This window comes from Balaenoptera ricei, chromosome 5 (assembly GCF_028023285.1).
Source record: "Balaenoptera ricei isolate mBalRic1 chromosome 5, mBalRic1.hap2, whole genome shotgun sequence".
Taxonomy (NCBI): Eukaryota; Metazoa; Chordata; class Mammalia; order Artiodactyla; family Balaenopteridae; genus Balaenoptera; species Balaenoptera ricei.
The window spans coordinates 120,661,442-120,681,698 of record NC_082643.1 but is presented as its reverse complement, the minus strand read 5'-3'; the positions used below and the strand labels follow the sequence as shown (position 1 = coordinate 120,681,698).

Here is a 20,257-nt window from a genome sequence, read left to right as displayed (position 1 = left end):
AAGGAACTTTGGTATTAAGAGGGCCTCACGGAATCCCAATAATAACCAAACAACTGGTGTTGTTCAGGGCACCGGGTGGAAAGTGGGTGGCAGGAAGTAGAAAGGCTCAAGCTGCTTTCCCTCTGTCGGTTCAGGAATTTAATTTCAGCAAATGTTTACCGGAGCCTAATAAGTGTTGGACACGATGTTAAGCACTGGGATATAAAGCGGAACGGAACGTGGTCTTGTCCTTGAGGAGCTCACAGCTCTGGAAAATGGCTTCAGCATTCCAAGTAGGCTTTGATAACTTTCACCCCGGGACTTATCAAGGGAGAGTTGCAACTAAACCCATCCACACTTTCAAAGATTTCAGAATAGAGGAAACGAGGCGCGGCAAGGGGGTGGAGGAGAGATGGCTGCAGGGGCTGGTGGCAGGCTTGGCAGCCGCCAGACGCGGGACTATAGTGGTGTCGCCTGCTGGCAAGGAGCGGCCAAGACCGTCCCCCTCGTTGGCACCCTCGGGCTTGGCTCGGGCACACTGAGGCCGCAGCGGTGCCAGCAGCTGGTCCGACCCGGCCGGGCGGGCTGACAGCCGGGAGCCAGGCAGCGGCCGCGCGGAGGTCCGGCTCCGGGGCGAGACTGCGCGCCCCGTGCCGGCAGCCAGGGGGCAGAGTTCCCGGGGCCGTGTCACTGCAGGCTACCTGGGGCCCCGGCCCCGCCACTGTCCGCCGGGTCCGCGTCTTCTCTTGGCGGGTCCTCTCCACCAGGCGGGGCTCCGCGGAGCGCAAGATTTCCCCGCCCGCGATCGCTCCCGAGGCGCAGGAGCAGAGGCGCGGCCGGGGCTCCGCGGCGGGAGGCGAGGTGGGGAGGGGAAGGCGGCCCGCGCGCGGGGGACGGGAGGGGGCTCGAGTAGGGGATTCCAGGGACGCGCAGCCCCGCCCTCGCCCCCTCCTCGCCTACCCTTCAGAACCCGCGGAGCAGGGGGAGTATGGAGCAAACGCCGCTGCTCTGGCACCATGACGCTCGCCCGCTTCGCGGTGGCTCTGATTTTCGGGGCGCTCCCCGGAGTGGTCAGCTTTGATCCGGTCCTCAGTTATCCCCTCCACCACCGCCATCGCCATTCGCCCCCTCCGGGTCCCCAGTACCGTTATCACCTTCCTACCCAGCAGCGTCCACAGAGGACGCCTGTGCCGCGCGTCCCGCGCCCCCCGGCGGCGCTCCGGGCCCCGCGCCTGCACGCCCTCCACGCCCGGCACACGCCCGGGCCGCGCGCCGGGGACTGCCCAGCCGGCGAGCCCTGGGTCAACGTGACGGACTTCGGCGCCTCTTGTCTGCGCTGGGCAGAGGTGCCACCGTTCCTCGAGCGGTCGCCCCCGGCGGGCTGGGCTCAACTGCGAGGGCAGCGCCACAACTTTTGCCGGAGCCCCGACGGCGCGGGCAGACCCTGGTGCTTCTATGGGAACGCCCACGGCAAGGTGGACTGGGGCTACTGCGACTGCAGACACGGTGAGTGGCCTCGGGGCAGCTGCGGCGACCCGGACTGGCGGGGAGCCACCCTAGCTAGGCGAGGGCATTAGGTGTTCCTCTCCTAGCTAGAGAGAGAGTGAGAGGGGGTGGGATTGCGGGTTTGCCTCGCTCAGTGTGATGGTGGGCTGCCACTGAGTTACCATCCAAGTACCTTGGTACCTTGACTTTGAATTAGCAAGGCGGGCTTCGTGTGTGAAGGTTATTTGGGGTGATAGTTTCTCTGGAAAGTGCTGCGCTCTGGGTTCCTGGATAAGGTCTTGTCTCTGCCTTGTGTGTGTGTGTGGGGGGGGGGGCGCGCATGCGTTGGGTGGATGTGTGTTTTCTGGATCATCTTGCCTTCAGAATGTTACCATATTTACGTAGAAGAGGCAAAGCAAAGGAGGAGATAGTTTCTAATCACTTGTTTTGGAAAGGGAAATATTAAATCTAATATGACAATCAATAACCTTCCCCCCACCCCCCCGACCCGATTTGGGAAAACGTGGTAAAATTTCTGCCTTACTCCCACCATTGACATATATTTGAAAAAGTTTGGCAAAATTTCCTGGCCAAAATACGACTTGTCAAAAGGATGTTCATGTTCTGGGGCACAGTGTGATAAATATCATCAGTGAGTGAAGAAAAAAGAAAGGGAAAAGAGATCGGAATAGTGACTATCTTAGGGAAGAAGCAACTTGATAGAGTCAAGTGCGGTTTTCAAGAGTGCCAGTATTCAGCTGTATATGTTGTTTGTGGAAAATCGGGATCAGTTGGTAAAGAGATAAAGTTGGTAAGATGTTTTGATTTTGTGGTAATAAAAGCATCACATTAATAGATTTAATGTAAGTGAATAATCGGCCTTTGAACAGTGCTTTGTTTTGAGCTGGTGTTTTGTTTAACATTAGGGCTTTTTTTTTTCTTTAATAGTTGTGGAAAAAAAAACCTTACATGTCCTTCAAAGTTTGGATTTTCTTTAAAAATTCTTTTTTTGGCAGCTCTCCATTCAAGCTGTGGGGCAGCGGTTTCACTGATTATGATTCTGAGATATGCTGTACTTTGTACCTTTTGGAGGTAATTTGGAGGTTAACTTTCACAGGGCCATTCTTTCCCTTCAGAAATTTTTATTTATCTGTGCCTTCAATTGCATTAGTGCTTTGAGTTAAAGGAAAGTGATAGGAAGGTTAAGATCAATTATTCTTTATCCTAGAGAATGAAGTCATCGCTATACTTGTGTTTCACAGACAGAATGCCAATGTGGCTGTAAAAAATTTGAGGTGATATCAAGCAGAGAGCCCTAGCATTGTTTCACTATTTACTGTAAGAGATTATTTGTAGTAAAATCTCATGTTTAGCAAACACTGACAGTTTTTTCATCTTTCTGTTATTATATTTCATATTTCCTATTGTATATACATATACATAAATAAATGGATTTCAGAGTTAAAACAGTAGACCTATTGTTCTCTTTCTGACACATAATTCTTTTCACTTTATATTCCAAATGAGGAGAGTAGCTTGTTCATTGATTCTCCCCACCCTCTTGTGTTGGAAAGAAATGTAAACCTAACAGCAACACACCCCTTGTGATTCCTTTATGTTCATAGTCAATTATCACTAGACAGAACTCTGAACACTGTGTAATAGTGTGTGTACTTCCTGGAGTAAAGTGGTTGAACACAAGAGAAACAAAAGAAACCACCCAAGATGGGAGATAAATTCTCCCCCCGCCCCCCCCACAAGAAAAAAAGAAAGAAAAAGAAAAAAACAGGACAGCAATCTTCTGGCTATGTAAGAATCTAATTACTCTCACAGGCTTAGTCTTGATAACCCATTCTGTCACTTACTCCTCACATTCTGATTGGATGTAACTCATACCTTCAAAATGACTGGCATATTCTGAACCTATGACTTTTTTCGTTCCACATTTCAGTTAAGAGTGTGAACAAAGCTGTCGTGGAGTGGTGAAAAGAATATGGAATTGTGCTTTAGAAAACACTGGTGTCCGCTTTGGCTCTGCCAGTAGCTATGTAGTGTTGAGTAAGACTCAACCCCCAGAGCTTTAGTTTCCTTATCCGTAGGAAGGCAGCTTTGAAACAGATTTATTTAAAGGACTTTCCCAGCACTGAGCATGTACCAAAACACCCCGGCCTGATAATAACAGGTAGGATTTATTGAGCATTCACTCTTTGTTGGATGCTGAGCTAAGCATTTTATATGTTAGTTTTCTCATTTAATTCTTTTTTATTTATTTATTTATTTATTTATTTATTTATTTGGCTGCGCCGGGTCTTGGTTGTGGCACACGGGATCTTCGTTGTGGCATGTGGCATCTTTTTTTTTTTTTTAGTTGCGGCATGTGGGCTTCTTAGTTGTAGCATGCATGTGGTTTCTAGTTCCCCGACCAGGGATCGAACCCGGACCCCCTGCATTGGGAGCACAGAGTCTTACCCACTGGACCACCAGGGAAGTCCCTCATTTAATTCTTATAGCAACATTATAAGATAGTGCACATTTCACTCCACAGCTCATTTTATTCTTTAATTATATAAACATGTAGAAATATCTGTACTGTCTAATGATCCTATTCTTGTAGTTTAAAGACTAGTTTAAAAAGAAAGAGAAAGGAAATTATGTTTGGTCCAATGTACATGATTTCCAGTCTCTTCTGACTTGAGAATATCCAGGGTTTTCTTTTTCTTTTCTTTCTTTCTTTCTCTTTTTTAACCAAAAAAAGAAAAAAAATAGGACCAAAGGAAAGAAAATTTATTGTAATGAAATCCCTCCTTTAAAAAATAAACTGGAGGCCAGAGTCATGTACCTGTTTGCATGGAGAGTAATGAGGAAGTTGGTGCCCCTGAGGTGGAGAGTTGGTTGAAACCAAGTTGAAGGGGTGGCAGGGGGATATCAGGTGAGCCAGGGCAGGGCGTGGACACTCCAGTGGCTCAAATATCTGAGAACAAGAAAGATGATGCCTGGGCCCGGGTTGTGTGAAACTTGCAAATTAGTAATAAAGAATCATTTGGGGGATTCACCCTGAATCAGCCCTGGGAGTTAGTTCTTACAATGAGCCTTAGAATCACGCACTTGGGGGCTTATTCAAATGCAGATACCTGGGCTCTAGCCTTCAGAGACCCTGATTAAGTAAGCTAAGGAATTCGGCTCAGGAATGTGCATTTCTAATGAGCAGTCAAGGTGATTTGGAGGCTGAAGACCCTTTGTCACAGTCAGGGAAAACCATGGGAGGGCGTCAGAACCCACCTAAGCTGTGTAGCGGTGGGTGATCATGTCAGCTGAGTCTACCATTCTGTGACTTAATCCTGCTAGATTCAGGATCAAGCATAAGGCAGGCCTATGGTAACTTTTTGTGTGGTTTTAGAAAATGGTTTTGTTTGACCAGTGTGGGATAATAACAACTTAGTTCACCAGAATATGATTATTAACTGAATGTGAGCCAGATTATTTTCACATTTCTATAGGAAGAATTAACAGGCAACTGATTCCCCCCAACAATACCTTGCAATAATTTGGAGCTTCCTGACTAGAAAGAGGGATCCCTTTTCCAGTCTCCAGTTGGTGTGGCAGGTGGGGCAACTTGCTTGCACTGTGCTAGGAGCTCCTCTTTGTTACAAGCAGCCAAGCGGAACTCAACCATAGGTGACTGATGACTGACGGGTAAAATAGGTATAATAAATGATAATGCTCTAATGATTGAGATTTTGAAACAGGAGGGAAGGGGCAGGGCACAACCTTTAAAAGAATGACGTTAGCCATAGGACATGACAAAAACTGGGTAGAACCAACTAGGTCCAAGATGGCGAAAGATTTCACTTCCAGTGGACCTTGAGCCTCATTATATGCTCACTGTAATATGTTAGCATGCTAAATGATACACCCACCAGTGCCTTGGCAGTTCTGAGGCTGATCAAAGATCAAAAAGTGGGCAGTGGCCCAATTCCTGGAAATCCCATCCTCCCACTCATTAGCCTATGAAATTACCCAGCCCATAAAAACTAACCACACCATATTTCAGGGCCTCTCACCTTCTGAGATGGTCCACACTCTATCTGTGGAATGTGTTTCTCTCTAAATAAATCCACTTCTTATCTATTACTTTGTCTCTCACTGAATTCTTTCTACGACTTGACGTCAAGAACCTGAGCTTCAATAAGTCCTGAGACCAGGTGTGTGATCTCAATTAAAAGACCATGGGTTCAAGTCCCAATCTGGGTTTTGGCCGGGTTTGAGTCCCAGCATGTGGGTTCAAGTCCCAATCTGAGTTGAATGGTTTCAGTTTTACCAGAAAGAGTGATTCATAGATCTGAGTTTTTGTCATGTCATGCAGATTAGTTCACCCAAGTCTCCTGATTCAGATAGAGATAGCGGACTTGTGGGATGATACAGGCTGTACTCTTTGAAGTCCATCTGGTGTTTGAAGTGAAGGTTAATTTAAAAAGTTGGTAGAAAGCAGTCCCTTTTTAAACTTTTTTAATGCTGCATCTTGATTCTACGTAGCAGGTGCTGAAAAACATTTATTAGCAATAACAGATTTGATACATTTCCTGGCTGGATTTTAAATATTGAGCTCACTCTGCTTTTCAGGCTAAGGCAGATATAAAATACTTTGATTTGGGGCATTATCTGACTTTTTACTAGTGTGAATTTTTTTTTAAGAAGAAAATTAGATAACCACTTACTACTGCCTTTTATGAGTGATTTTCCTGGACTCACAAATACTCTCTCTCTCTGCACATATATGCAGTCCTTGGGGGGTGTGTGTGTGTGTGTGTGTGTGTGTGTGTGTGTGTGTGTGAAGGTAACCTTTGCAAAAGTAATTTGGTTTATAACTGTGAAGGCAAACCTAAATATCAAATAATAAGGTATTACCCAGAGATCTCTTTATTCGATGGATACTCTGCAGCTCCTAAAGTGATAATCACAAAGATTGTCTATAAAAAATGGAAAAATGCTCACAATAATGTTAAGGGGAAAATATGGATACAAAATTTATATACATTATGACTAACTGAAAACAAGGATGGCTGTGAAAAGTTTGGAAGAGGAAACAGATGATAATTACGAACTTGGGTATGAGTGTGGCTTGGATCAGTTAAGGTGGTTTTGGTGGCAAAGAATAGAAAACCCAATTCAAAATGACTGAAGAAATAAGATTTGTTGTTCATATTACAAGAAGTCAGACTCCAACATGGTACAGCTCTATTTCTCTGCTACTCTTGATTCCTTTCTTTTCAAAGTGTGGCTTTTATCCTTAGGCTAATGGTTATTCCAGATTTCATATCTAGATAGAACAACTTGAAGAAGAAAGATAGAGCCCCCTCTTCATGTATGTCCCATTGAAAATGCAAGGAGGCCTTCCCAGAATTCCCCCACAGATTTCCTCCCGTATTTCATTGGCCAGACCTTCCTGGCACTATCTGGGAAGGAAAATGCAATTACCATGCTTGCCTAGGTTAGTCAGGATTGACCTCTGAACACATGGGGACAATACTGGCAGGGAGAAAGCAGATAGTTATTGAGGAGAACCAACAGAGTCTGCCAAGAAGTGTGGTTGAGGTTTGTCCTTGTTGGGCTGCACCCCCTCAGGTCTGCAAGCCCAGTACTTGCCCAGCCTCCTGACTGAAGAAAGAGCCCAGAGTCAGCGACAGAGACGTCAATGGTTTAATGGATGGGGGATCTTACATCTCTGAAGTAAGGTCCTGGAGCAACATCCCACCATGTGCAGCAGGGGGTGGGCAGGACATGGCAGCAGTCTTTGCTACGGGTGTGTGTGTGTGTATGTGTGTGTTGTGTGTGTGTGTGTGTATAGGGGGCTGGGGGGTGGGAGGAGTAGGGGTGAGGGCGGGGGATGAGGGGGTAGAGAGGGAGGTTACCGGTTACAGAGGGAATTGACATCAGATTGGCTCATTGGTTACCAGGGAAACCAGCAGGGGAGCACAGCCCCTCACCACCCCTTTGATAAGCTATCATAGTGGAGATGTTCTGATCTAAAAATTAAAACAGTCTCTAGCTGGAGCTGGGGCAAGTGTGTAGGCGTTTACTGTTAGGCTCTATGATGAAGAGGGAAGGTGAGTCACATGAGTAGGGTGTAGGTGAAGCAGGGGCTGGTTGAGCGGGGGATGTACAGAGAGCCCGAGAACTGCCGTCTTGGGGGGCCTGACCATACTGTCCTTATACAGGTATCCCCCACTTTGTGAAAGTTTGCTTTATGCACTTCACTTTTACAGAAGACCTACATTAGTACCTGTTTCTGCTAGAAAAGAAATCCAAAGAGAATTTTTGCTCTTATGAAAGAGCAAAAGGTGAAAGGTGAAAATTGAAAAGAGCGTTCAGTGTTTGTTTTGCAGTGAGCCATGACAGAGGCAGCGCACACCCCGAGCAGTGAGAGTGGCGCCCCTAAGCTCCTTCTCCAGGAACTACGCTCAGTATCTCAGCGTCAGGCTGCTGCCAGGCTTTGAGCTGTGTCTGTGAGCATCTGTGCTTTTTCTCAATTTATTTTGTGCATCTCTTAGCAAGATATGTCCTAAGGTTAGTTGCTTCTTGGCTTTATGCCATATTGGCTTACAAAAGGTTTCATAGGAAAATTCTACTTTTGGATAGCGGGGAAAACATGCATTGGGGAAACTTAATGCAATTAGAAAATAGTTATAAGTAGTGTAAAAAATTACACTGTGAAACGCTTCATGCATTTTTTTCGCCGTATGTAGATGAATAACATTTAGACATTGATTTAATTGGTAGAGCATATTTACTTAAGATGCTATTTGCAGCTCTAGCAATTTATGTCTGCAATGAATAATTCCAGTGTTAAGAATATGGAAGTTTGGTTCAGTTGTTAGGTAAACAGTGTTCTAATTTTTAAACTTTTTCCCCCTTGAATTAACCTGTAAAGAAAGAAATCCTCTGAAGCCTGTCCCTTTAGTCTGCATAGCAGACGAGAGTTTAGTTGTGCGCTATATGAACAATTGTTGTAGACTGCCTTCTACATGGTTGACATGCTGTTGTTAGAAAATCAGGAAATGTTGATTTTTGCCTCCTTTGCATCTAACTTTTCCAGAGCAGTCACCTCCTCTCACCTCTTCTTCCTCTTCCTGAAAATTAGCACAACAATATTAATAAAAATTTTATTGTTTGCAAAACACTAAAGTAATGAGATTTGCCCCCAGAAGCCATGTATGCACATTCAGCTTCATACTTTTTATTAGGATCACCAGAGAGACACAAAGACTGAGAAATGCTGATTCTTGTAGGAAAGGCAAGAGTAGATTTCATTAAACAGTTCACACTAGGGGCAGAATTTACAAAGATGAATAAGAAATCACCTGTGTCCTCTAGTTGAGGATGGCCACTCTCTGGTTGAGATGTCAGGAGAGCACTAAGCATTTTTATTACCTTTCCTGTGATATGTGCTTTGGGAGACAGCTACGATTACTATTAAGTGTAGTTTAATTTCATCATTCAGAGTTGTACAATAAAATGGTAATAACCTTACCATGTGTTTATGTGTGGATAGTTCAGAGACAAACAATTTGTGGAATTTTCTGCTCCAGTTATTTAAATGCATGTATTGTTAGTGTACCATAACTTAACCTTGCATAGAGTCTTCTTTTATATAATATTATATAACGTTTTAAACCCACAAATAATCGATAAGATTTATAAATTTCTAATAAGCCCACTGTAAATGGGTAGAATTGCTTACAGAGGATATGCTCTCATTTTGAACCAGACCAGTTCCTATTTTTTCTCAGTACTAAAGGTATCTACATGAATAATAAATGAACAATTAATATGAATTATAGATGTGAACTAATGGAGGCAAATATAGTTCAGTTGGGTAATAGTTCAGGGGAATGCTTCGTACATTAAAAGATGATTTGATTTCATTTTGACATGGCATGATTTGCATAAAATCTATTTCGCAATGCTAAACTGGTTTCAGTTATGGGTAAATGTAATCATACACAAAATAGAATACCTCAGTACCATCAAATAAGGTGTAGGAAAAAAGAAACATAAAAATTAACGTAACCTCCCCTACTGTACTTGAAAAATTCAGCTAACTGCTGCCCAATTCAGTTGTTTCTAGGGAGTGTGATTTTTTGTCTGTATTTTATAATTAAGATAGGAAATGATCATTTAGTATATTTTTCCAGTGTTGCCTTTGGTATAAGACAAAAGATTGTTTCATTGTCAAATATGTGTACTAAATTGTCCAACATGTAATGGGCTTTTTTCTATTCTTTTAAATAGTTCATAAACTGAAATTTCTGCATGATTTTCAGCTTCAAGTATACTTTTTGTCAAGGATCTGAACAATAGCTTGATGTCACCAGCATGGATTCTTTCTGATTCCACCAGAACAATAGAAATGACTAAAATTAATTATTTTGTGCCTCTCTGAAGTTCAGTAATAGATGAGAAAGGATCTGTGGGATAACATTAATTTTCTTTTACTCATTTATCAAACTGTGACTTTAAAAGATTTTAAAAATATTTATTATTAATTCTATTCAGAAAACACTACTGGGATGGATCTTTGTTTTTGCTGTTTTTCTTTGTCTTCAAGTGAGTGCTATTCTATAAATATATTTTAAGGAGTTAACTAGATAGGCATGTCTTTTCATTTGGTTTATTTTGGAATGAGCTGGATTTAGAGAACAAAGATAGCTGACCTATTTGGTTCCTTTCCTAATATTTCTGTTAGGCCTCCTTGAAGTATGGAGTATGAGAAGGGAGGTTTTGCCAGCTGTCCAAGGAGGGGTAATACCGTAATGGCTCTATTAGTTTGCTAGGGCTGCTGTAATGAGTACAACAAACTGAGTGGCTTAAACAAAGAAACTTATTATTTCCCAGTTCTGGAGACTAGAAGTCCAAGATCAGTGTCAGCAGAGCCATGCTTCCTCTCAAGGCACTAGGGAAGGATCTGTTCCAGGGCTGTCTCCTAGCTTCTGATAGTTCCTTGGCTTGTGGAACTTAGCTGCAACCTTCAGGTGGCATTCTCCCTATATGTGGCTCTGTCCAGATTTCTACTTTTTATGAGAATATAGTCATGTTGGATTAGAGCCCTCCCTAATGATCTCATCTTATCTTGATCATCTGCAAAGACCCTATTTCCAAATAAAGTCACGAGTATTCATAGGCACTGGAAGTCAGTACTTCCACATCTTTTGGGGGAATAGTATTCAGCCCATCACAATAGCCTTAAAAACTATAAAACCAATGAGACTTGTGAAGACAATTTTAATCTAGTTAGCTGTCCTTCTCTGGATTACCTTGTATCGAGAGAGGCTGATAACATGGTTAAAGAGAACCCCTTGGAATGTCTCTTTGTTTTGGGAATTCCTGTTTTTTAGCAACGTTGTCCACAAAGCAAATTTCTGTAACAAAAATCTTTTATGTTCCTTTTCCTTTATAAAACTGGAGATACATTTACATAGAAGAAAAATAATAGTAAACTAAAATGACAGTAAGCTCAACATTTTTGGCAGGGAATTAAGGTAGTAGAATTCTTACCATTGTTGTGCACTGGCACGTTTTGCCTTTAGGTAGCTGTAATAGCAGCAGACTGGTACAGCTGACTGGTTTTTGTTGTTGTTTTTTGCAACAATTCATTTCATGAACTCTGGGGCTTCTCTCCATGACGTGCCATCATGCATAGCTTCATGGTTCCAGACTTTCTTCTGTTACTGGTTTAGTCTATAAATTTGCAATGCTTATTATAGTTGACCTAAAACCTCTGTTTGAGACTTCAACTTTTAAATTATTGTTATTACCACATTTTAAAAATAGGAATACTTAGAATAGAAGATTTTTCATCAAATTGGCACATGAGAGACTTTAAGACTGTGCAGCCCTGGATTCACTGGGGTGCGGCCCAGAGGCATTAGCAGAGACTATGAGGAACATCGCAAAGTACTGGGCTGGAGTAGGAGAGTGTGAGCGAAGGAGGACGGACGGATCAAATTTTGATAATAAGAGACTGTGACAGTGGAGCAATATCGCCAAAGAATTGGTCTAGAATTTATCTGAAGAACTTTATTATTAGTAAGGTAGCAATAGAAATGAGTTTACCAGGCTATGAACTTTGTGGATTGCTTTATTGTTTCATCCTCTCTCTCTCTCTCTTTTTTTTTTTTCCATTGAGCTAAGGGTATTTCCTCTTGTAATTGTGCACCTATAAATTTGTGCAAATGTATAGTTCTGCTACAAATTTGTACAGCCGATGGGACAAATTAGCCTCCACTGGAGGATCAGCCTCAGATGTAGATCACCAGAAAGCTACTTCTCTCCTGTTGTGCAGTGTAGAGAAACTCTTCAGGCTGTCTTATGCTTCTGCCTGGCTAGTTTATCCCCATGTAATGTTTGGTAGGTTAGTTGTAATACTTCAAATAGAATGGTGAAAACCAACATGTCAGAATGCATAAAGTGGTAGCTGAGGTATTGAAAGGTGCTTATTACATCACAGGGTCTTTGCTCAGATTGAGAGACAAGGGGACCATAGCAAGGGTGGGAATCTAGGAGGTCATGGCTCTGCAACTGCTCAGTTGATTGGGTCCATAGCTTACACATCCATAAATGAAGGGAAATGAATTACAGTTCAACCATCTCAACCATTCTAAGAGAATCAATGAAGCAAGAACAAAGTAAAACCAAAACCAAACAAAAACTACTGCCTGTCTTAAATGTGCGTAGTGTGAATTGTGTGTTCATGCTTTTATTATTTTAGGCATATTATTAAGCTGATATTTTTTTTAAAAAGCTCTTTCAAAAAATTATTAGAAGAATTGTGAACTTCACAGAATTACATACCAGTAAGAAATACTCACTTTGAGTTCAAGGTAGATGATTACTCAGAATATTTTGGAAATTTTTATGGCCTTAAGGAAAGGATAAACTGTGTGGAGGGGCGCTGCTAGGAAGGTGTGTGCCTTGGGGATGTTGGTGTTGGGAATGGATTCTGATAGAGGATTAATTAGTCATTGACATGCAAATTGCCTTTCCAGAATTGCAAATATTTGTCTTCATTTGTTAAAGGAAAATTGGATGAGCACTCCACCTTTCTTGCCATATAGCAGATGCAGCTAAATGAATCCAGGCTTTCACAGCATGTTGGGAGCATCTGAGAAATGATGGTGGAACTGATAGTTGGCCTGGAAATTATTTCCAGTGTTATCATTTTCATTATAATGATGTTATGGTAACAATTATACTTTATGCAGAGTCTTCGCCTTCTCATTTGTAGATGCCTTAATCATTTAGATGATATGCATGCATCATTTCTTCTTGATAGTTTTTTAGTGATTTAGGCAATATTTTACATTTTATTATGATTGCTTAACATGCATAAGTAGAGTTCCAGTTTGTTTTCATGACTAGAAATTTCTTCCACCGCTTTCACATGAATAATTTGGTGGTGGTGGGGAATTAATAAACAGATAATAGATTAAATATCATTTCAAATAAACATTTGTTTCACGTGAACAAATGAATTCTTTGAAATAAACTGCTGGCATTTGTACTGTGCATAATATTATGTGGGTCTCTATAGAAGACATTTTGTGATTAAAAAAATCATTAAAGTTCGTTAAACTCTTCAGACATATTTCTTTAAAAATATTCTGCAGTTCACAGTTTTCCCCGAGCTAGTTAGGGCTTCCTCTTGCTTGGTTGAATTAAAGAAGTTTAGAATATATGAATGATTTTTAGATTGTCTGCCATATGAATGACCCACACCCATGTTCCCTCCTGAATAATCAGGATTTGGCAGTGCAGTGTTTGCCTCCATTTATTATTGCCTTTTGTTTGAATTAATTGACACTTTGTATTTGTCATGAGAAATAGGATATGTTTCTCTTAAATAGTTACTTTTTTTTTTTTTTTTTTATGGCTGTGTTGGGTCTTCGTTTCTGTGCGAGGGCTTTCTCTAGTTGTGGCAAGCGGGGGCCACTCTTCATCACGGTGAGCGGGCCTCTCACTGTCGCGGCCTCTCCTGTTGCGGAGCACAGGCTCCAGACGCGCAGGCTCAGCAATTGTGGCTCACGGGCCCAGCCGCTCCGCGGCATGTGGGATCTTCCAGGACCAGGGCTCAAACCCGTGTCCCCTGCATTGGCAGGCGAATTCTCAACCACTGTGCCACCAGGGAAGCCCAATAGTTACATTTTTTAAGGATGACTATGTGGAAAGTAATAATGGTAGATGACTAGGCTGGTGCAAATGAAATGTATGGATGATTTGTGAATCTGATGTTTTCGGAAAATCATTCTAAAGCCATACATAATGACTTTGAAATATGCAAAACATGCCAGAAAATTTTGGTAGAATTTAATTTCTTAATTTCTTTACCTATGAAATAAAGGCCATCCTAAGCAACTTTTCACAGAATTTTATGAAATTTTTAAGTTGTCTGAGTTTGATTCTATCTCTGCAAGTGTCCCAATTGCTGCCCGTCAGTACCCACTCTGAAAACCAATGCCAATGAGAAGAGAAATGTAGGCCTTTGATCCACGCTTCTTTAAAAACACTGAAATATATTTGATGTATGATATTATGTTAGTTTCAGATGTACAGCATAGTGATTGGATAGTTGCATACGTTTTGAAATGATCACCACGATAAGTCTAGTAACCACTTTGATCCACACTTAAGGGATAAGACTTAACATATTATTTTCCCCAGGGGTGCTGGAATTTAAATTTTGACTCTTTTAAAAGACTGAGAAGAATGACTCAAATCGTGGACTGTGGAGCAGCTGAGTGGGATGGTATGTAAGGCGAAGTGAAGTTCCAGGGCCATTCATTCAGTTACACCAAACTACTCTACCTAGCGGCAGTTTCCCTAAGACTAACATTAGGCAATGTTTTCAACACTTAACATCTTTCTGAACTTATAGACATAAGCTTTAGACTTGTCACGACTAGTGCTGGAGGCTAAAAGGGGAAAAACATTTTATTCTTCTTTAGTGGAAGAACAAATCAGATAGAAGGAAGATATAACAGCCAATGACAGGTAATTTATAAACAGAACATTGAATTTAGTTTCTCTGTTTTTTTTTAATCTATGACCTCATGTGAAGATGGAAAGTGATCCATAAATGATAAGAACTTAATATGTAATGTAATCTAATACTTGGGATGCAATTATCAGCCATTAGTCATAGTCTTCCAATTTTTCCCTTTGAAAATCATAATTGGACTTTGTTTGCCTAGATAAAAGAAAGTATCATTAGCATTGACATCAGGATGTTAATTACCAAAAAAAAAAAGAGCCTGCTAAATCCTCATTTAAAGAAAGGAGCAGGCTAGGGTTGTCGTGACTGCCTCTGAGGAAGGCAGGGTTTTGGGGGCATCTTGCGCTCGCTGAGGGGGCACCTCGGGAACAACGGCGGAAGGAGATAATCGCAGCACCAACCTGCTGGCTGCAGAGACTGCAAGTCTGGAAGAGCAGCTGCAAGGATGGGGAGAAGTGATGCTGATGGCAGATAAAGTCCTCCGATGGGAAAGAGGCTGGTTTCCACCTGCCATCATGGGTGTGGTTTCTTTGGTGTTTCTGACTGTCTACTATCTAGATCCATCCGTTTTATCAGGTGTTTCCTGTTTTGTTATGTTTTTGTGCTTGGCTGACTACCTTGTTCCCATTCTAGCGCCTAGAATTTTTGGCTCCAATAAATGGACCACTGAGCAACAGCAGAGATTCCATGAAATTTGCAGCAATCTAGTAAAAACTCGACGCAGAGCTGTGGGCTGGTGGAAACGCCTCTTTACGCTAAAGGAAGAAAAGCCTAAAATGTACTTCATGACCATGATCATTTCTCTTGCTGCAGTTGCTTGGGTAGGACAGCAAGTCCACAACCTCCTTCTCACCTACCTGATAATGACTTTCTTACTCTTGCTTCCTGGACTAAACCAACATGGAATCATCTCGAAGTACATTGGAATGGCCAAAAGAGAGATAAACAAGCTTCTCAAACAAAAAGAAAAGAAAAATGAATAATACATCTGCTTTATTCAGTGTGATTAATGGCGTATACATTGTCCTTGGGGACAGCGTCTGTTATGCTGTCTGGATGCTAAAATGTTACAGATGTAGCTCTTTGCTGTCCCTCATTCTGCCCTTAGTTAGTAGAAACTCCGAATTGCCAAGTAAGGCTTTATGCCCAGTGTCTTCAAGGGTGTGTTGTCATCAGCTGGCCTTATATGGACAACTCATTCATCATTACCACTTGTCTTGGTTTTTCTCACCCACGGTTAACTGAACTCTTACTTTTAAAATAATATAGTGGTGAACTTCATCCTTTAGTACAGTTAACAGTGGCTTGGGAGAACTGTTCAAGTTGATCTTCACTTTAGCTGGATACAAGATCGTGGTCTGTGGCTACAGGAAGCTGGTTCTACTGTCTGCTTCCACACTCTGCTTAAACAACTGTCTGGCTTCGTGAATACAGAAACCAAGTTTACCACTTCTGATGAAGAGACCAGTTAAGATTCATTCCTCATTCTGTTTCGATACTGTGGGAGAAGAATCCTCATGGAATAAAATGAAAGTAATTCCATGGCCTAGTATGTGTTGGCTTCTCCCTTGTGCAGAATTTAGCAATTTGTTGGAAACATTGATCCTTCCTCTCAAATGGGGAATCTGACAGGCTTAGAACTCTTGTTCCTGTGCACTTAAACTTGAAGTTAGTACATCCTTAAGGGCTTTTTAGTAGCAGGCTTACGCAAGATGGTATTTAGGATTTTTAGCATACTTTTAATTTCAGATTTTCAGCTAACTGAAACTAAAGTACATAATAGGTTAAGAGTCATGTCTATGACCTTCACTCCAAGACCAGCCAATAAAGAACAAAACTCATCCTGTGTTTAGTCAAGATTCATTTCAGTAGAAAATCCTACTAGTTTTTCAAGACCAGAATAAGCCTTTAAAGGTAAGCCTCAAGATTCTCATTTTATGGTAACACTGGCTGCTTTTGGTCCCCATAGATGGAGTAGTTGAAATCTGTACGAATGAACCTCTGAGGGCTGGAAATGTGACATATTTGGGAACAATTCTTAAACTGATTAACTAGCTGTAATATAGTTTTGTGAATTTATTGCACTGATGCTGTAAAACCTGGACCTTGTGGTATATCTGATCCTAAATAAGTGCTGTTTTCTCCCCTTCAATATTGCTGTAAACAGTGGCACCCATGTAGCATATGTTTGACTTTTCTTTTTTAATGTTTCGTATACAAACTCCCATAATTTACATGTGTTTCCTCATTGTAAATAAGCTTGTCTTCCTAGATTTTTGTGTGTATGTGTGTTCTACCAATTAACTACTTTTGCAGTTTTAATCCTGTATTATTTCTTCTACTTTGTTTTGTGTAAAAGGGGAAAAATAAAAAAGCTGGAAGCCCCCCCAAAAAAAAAAAAAAGAAAGAAGCACATACTGTGAACAGTGAGAGACTAGATCTCTCACCACTTCAGTGGAAAAATCATGTTATCAGTATGTTCAGTATGTTCAAATGATTATTTGCTATTAAAGGATTTTGGGATTCTTCTCCACTTTAGGGTCAGTCCGACTTCATGGTGGCAAAAACGAGTTTGAAGGCACAGTGGAAGTATATTCACATGGAGTTTGGGGCACAGTCTGTAGCAGCCATTGGGATGACTCTGATGCATCGGTTGTTTGTCACCAGCTGCAGCTGGGGTGAGTTCGCCCATCCTTGACCAAATCTGTCTGCTGATACCCGAGAGCAATGCTGGGCGCCCGTCGTTACTGTGGAGAGGTTACATCTTCCTTCCTCATCCTCACTTTCCTCACTCTCATTTTTCTCAGAAGAGATGTAAAGAAAGGGCCCCAAAAGGAAGGAGTGAGTTCTTTTACATACAAATGCACTTCACTTGTTACTAGCCCTACTGACTAGGAAATGGGCAAATGCTAAGTGGTCCAAAGTTCAAAGCAGCTTGTGGTCTTTGACTTTAACAAAGTAATTGTTCAGTGCTAGGAAGCAAGGAATTTGGTCCTAAGAGTTTTACTTTCTCAGCAGCCTGTGCAGCCTGAGGTTGCTGTCATTTGCTTTTAACTTTCTACCTTGAGCCATCCACAAATTCCATTTGTGTGTGTGTGAAGGAGGTGAGGTTCACTCGTGCTTTCGTCCCGAGCTGGGTAAGGGGTGATATCCTGGGACATAGGTTTCTGTGCCGAGGAGGTCCTGTAATAGATGGCAGCTTCCCTCAGCCCTGGCAGCATCCACTGTCCTGAGAAGCTGCCGGCCCTTCCACGACTGTAGGCGCTCTTCTTAAAATAGATTGGTGTACGCTGATGCCCACCAGGCCCTGCACCTTTATGCCTCGTTTCAAGGGGTTTCCCAGGGGCAGAAGTTTCCATTTTGGAACAAACGTTTTTGGTTTTTGTTGTTATTCTTATTGTTCTGTTTTTGTGTCTCATTTATTTTTTCTAAGTATACGTGCCCTATATTTTTCTTGGTCTTTATCACCAGAGATCTTTAGAAAGCATGGAAAAGATCTTGTTATGAAGGTTAAAAGGACTGAAAGAAAAGTTTTCAATTTGCAAATATTTTGGATTAATAATCAGTGAGTGGTAATATCTAATGTGATGACACAAATGAAAAGGTTAGTCAACTCCAGCCAAATCAGTAAGAATTAAATTAATTAATTATTTATTTTTGGCTGCTTTGGGTCTTCGTTGCTGCACGCGGGCTTTTCTCTAGTTGCAGCAAACGGGGGCTACTCTTCGTTGCGGTGCACAGCCCTCTCATTGTGGTGGCTTCTCCTGTTGCGGAGCATGGGCTCTAAGCGAGCGGGATTCAGTAGTTGTGGCACACGGGCTCAGTAGTTGTGGCTCGCGGACTCTAGAGCACAGGCTCAGTAGTTGTGGCGCACGGGCATATTTGCTTTGCGGCATGTGGGATCTTCCCGGAACAGGGCTCGAACCCGTGTCCCCTGCATTGGCAGGCGGATTCTTAACCACTGCGCCACTAGGGAAGTCCCAGTAAGAATTTTAATTTGCCAACTTCCTGTCTTCCCACTAGGAAGGTGGGGAATGAGTATTTAGTAAAGGCAAACCTTGAGGGCTTAAGTTTTGTTCAGACTTTTGATGCTATTAGCGTAACAAATAGGGTTAATGTACTTGATTAGTTAACTAATCTTAAAAAATGAGTGTTGGAATAAATCAGGATAAAAGAAGGAAGAAGGGGAAAGACTACAAAGTGTTAATGGTGTTTAGGATGTTAATTACTGATTTTATCCATGAGTATTTTGTCTGGTAAACAGTCACTGGCAGGTGGGCAAGTCATGAAGAATGTTGACTTGCTGCTTTTTCTTTTGCCGGCCTGGAGATGTAACAAATTTGTAGGCTGGTGTCAGTATCTTCCTTTATGTACATTTCTACCCGTGCTTTTATTACCCCTGAAAATCAGGGTAGAATAAAATTTTCTATGAGATTCTGACATAAAACAAAAAAAAGTACAAATGAACTTATTTACAATACAAAACAGAAATAGAGTTACAGATGTAGAAAACAATCTTATGGTTACCAGGGGGTACAAGGGGGAGGGATAAATTGAGAGACTGGGATGGACATATACACACTACTATATATAAAATAGGTAACTAATAAGGACCTTGTATAGCACAGGGAACTCTACTCAATACTCGGTAATGACCTATATGGGAAAAGAATCTAAAAAAGAGTGGATATATTTATATATATATAACTGATTCACTCTGCTGTACGGCAGAAACTAACACAACATTGTAAATCAACTATACTCCATTAAAAATTAAAAAAAAATAAAAAAAATAAAACAAGAACATTGCAATGGAGATGTGAATTACAGTGGTAGGTTACTAGTCTCTTGATTGATGAAAGAATGTAAACTATCTTTCTGCAAACATAAACTTCAGGTAAGCTGATCTGATTCCTTCTATCATCTCTTAGTAGTCCATTAATAAAAAAGGATTGCACAATAAGAGCAGGGCAACCCAGCTTTATTGCTGTTAAGACACATTCATATTTTAGATAAACCCCAAATATTTACTGTTTGGTTAATGGAAGCTGTTGCATGAAGACAGTTCTAGAGATTATCATGTTATTTGGATAAGCATTTAATCTTTTAAAAACATAATACCAATTTTGTACATATCAGAGTTAAAAATATGTAGATTATATGGGTTATTATCTTATTAATTGGTTTCAAAGTCTTGCTAGCAAATACTATATATAAAGTTTAAAAAAATGTGAATGGATTGCCTCTCTTGATATTATCTTGCTTAGACGTGGTAATAATAATCGTTTTGAAAATAAGAGCCTGAAATATTGGAGTAGGAAAGACTCTTCAAGCATCCAGACTTCTTTTACATATCAGAAGGCGGAGCTTAGAGAGACTTTAGAGTGATTTGCAGCTGAGTTCAGACTAGAATCCAAGTCCCACTGGGCCACATGACACACTTCTTCCACAAAGCCACCCAGACTCCCTTTTTATTTATATCTCTAGTATTTGCCCATTTTCTTCTAAAATCAACCATAGATAGTAAAGGCACATGCCTACCATTAGTTATTCAAGATTAATTTAAAATATTACCATAGGTAATCAATCCAAGTTCTGATATGATGTTTTGATTTGCTTGAAATTTACATAATGCATTGTTTTTCTTTTTCTTCCATATCTGTCTTTATTGATTTCTTCCATTTTTAAAAGTCCTAGTGCTTTGATAAAAATTAGCCTACATTTGATAAACCTAACCTTGATCATTGT

At 41.3% G+C, this 20,257-nt stretch overlaps 2 protein-coding genes across 4 annotated transcripts in view; both read left to right on the top strand.

The window, feature by feature from the left end:
• The first annotated feature begins 860 nt into the window (after positions 1 to 860).
• PRSS12 (serine protease 12) overlaps positions 861 to 20,257 on the top strand; it is a 75,132-nt gene continuing 55,735 nt past the window's right edge. For all 3 annotated transcript variants that reach the window (XM_059923509.1, XM_059923508.1, XM_059923507.1), the window contains exons 1-2: positions 861 to 1,485; positions 17,049 to 17,187. In XM_059923509.1, coding sequence (XP_059779492.1) covers positions 996 to 1,485; positions 17,049 to 17,187 — 629 coding nt within the window. In that variant the 5' untranslated portion in view covers positions 861 to 995. The remainder of the gene's footprint in view (positions 1,486 to 17,048; positions 17,188 to 20,257) is intronic.
• Positions 14,820 to 15,492, top strand: LOC132366639 (ADP-ribosylation factor-like protein 6-interacting protein 1). The gene has a single exon (XM_059924235.1). It carries the CDS (start codon positions 14,968 to 14,970, stop codon positions 15,490 to 15,492), a length of 525 nt encoding a protein of 174 aa, XP_059780218.1. The 5' UTR covers positions 14,820 to 14,967.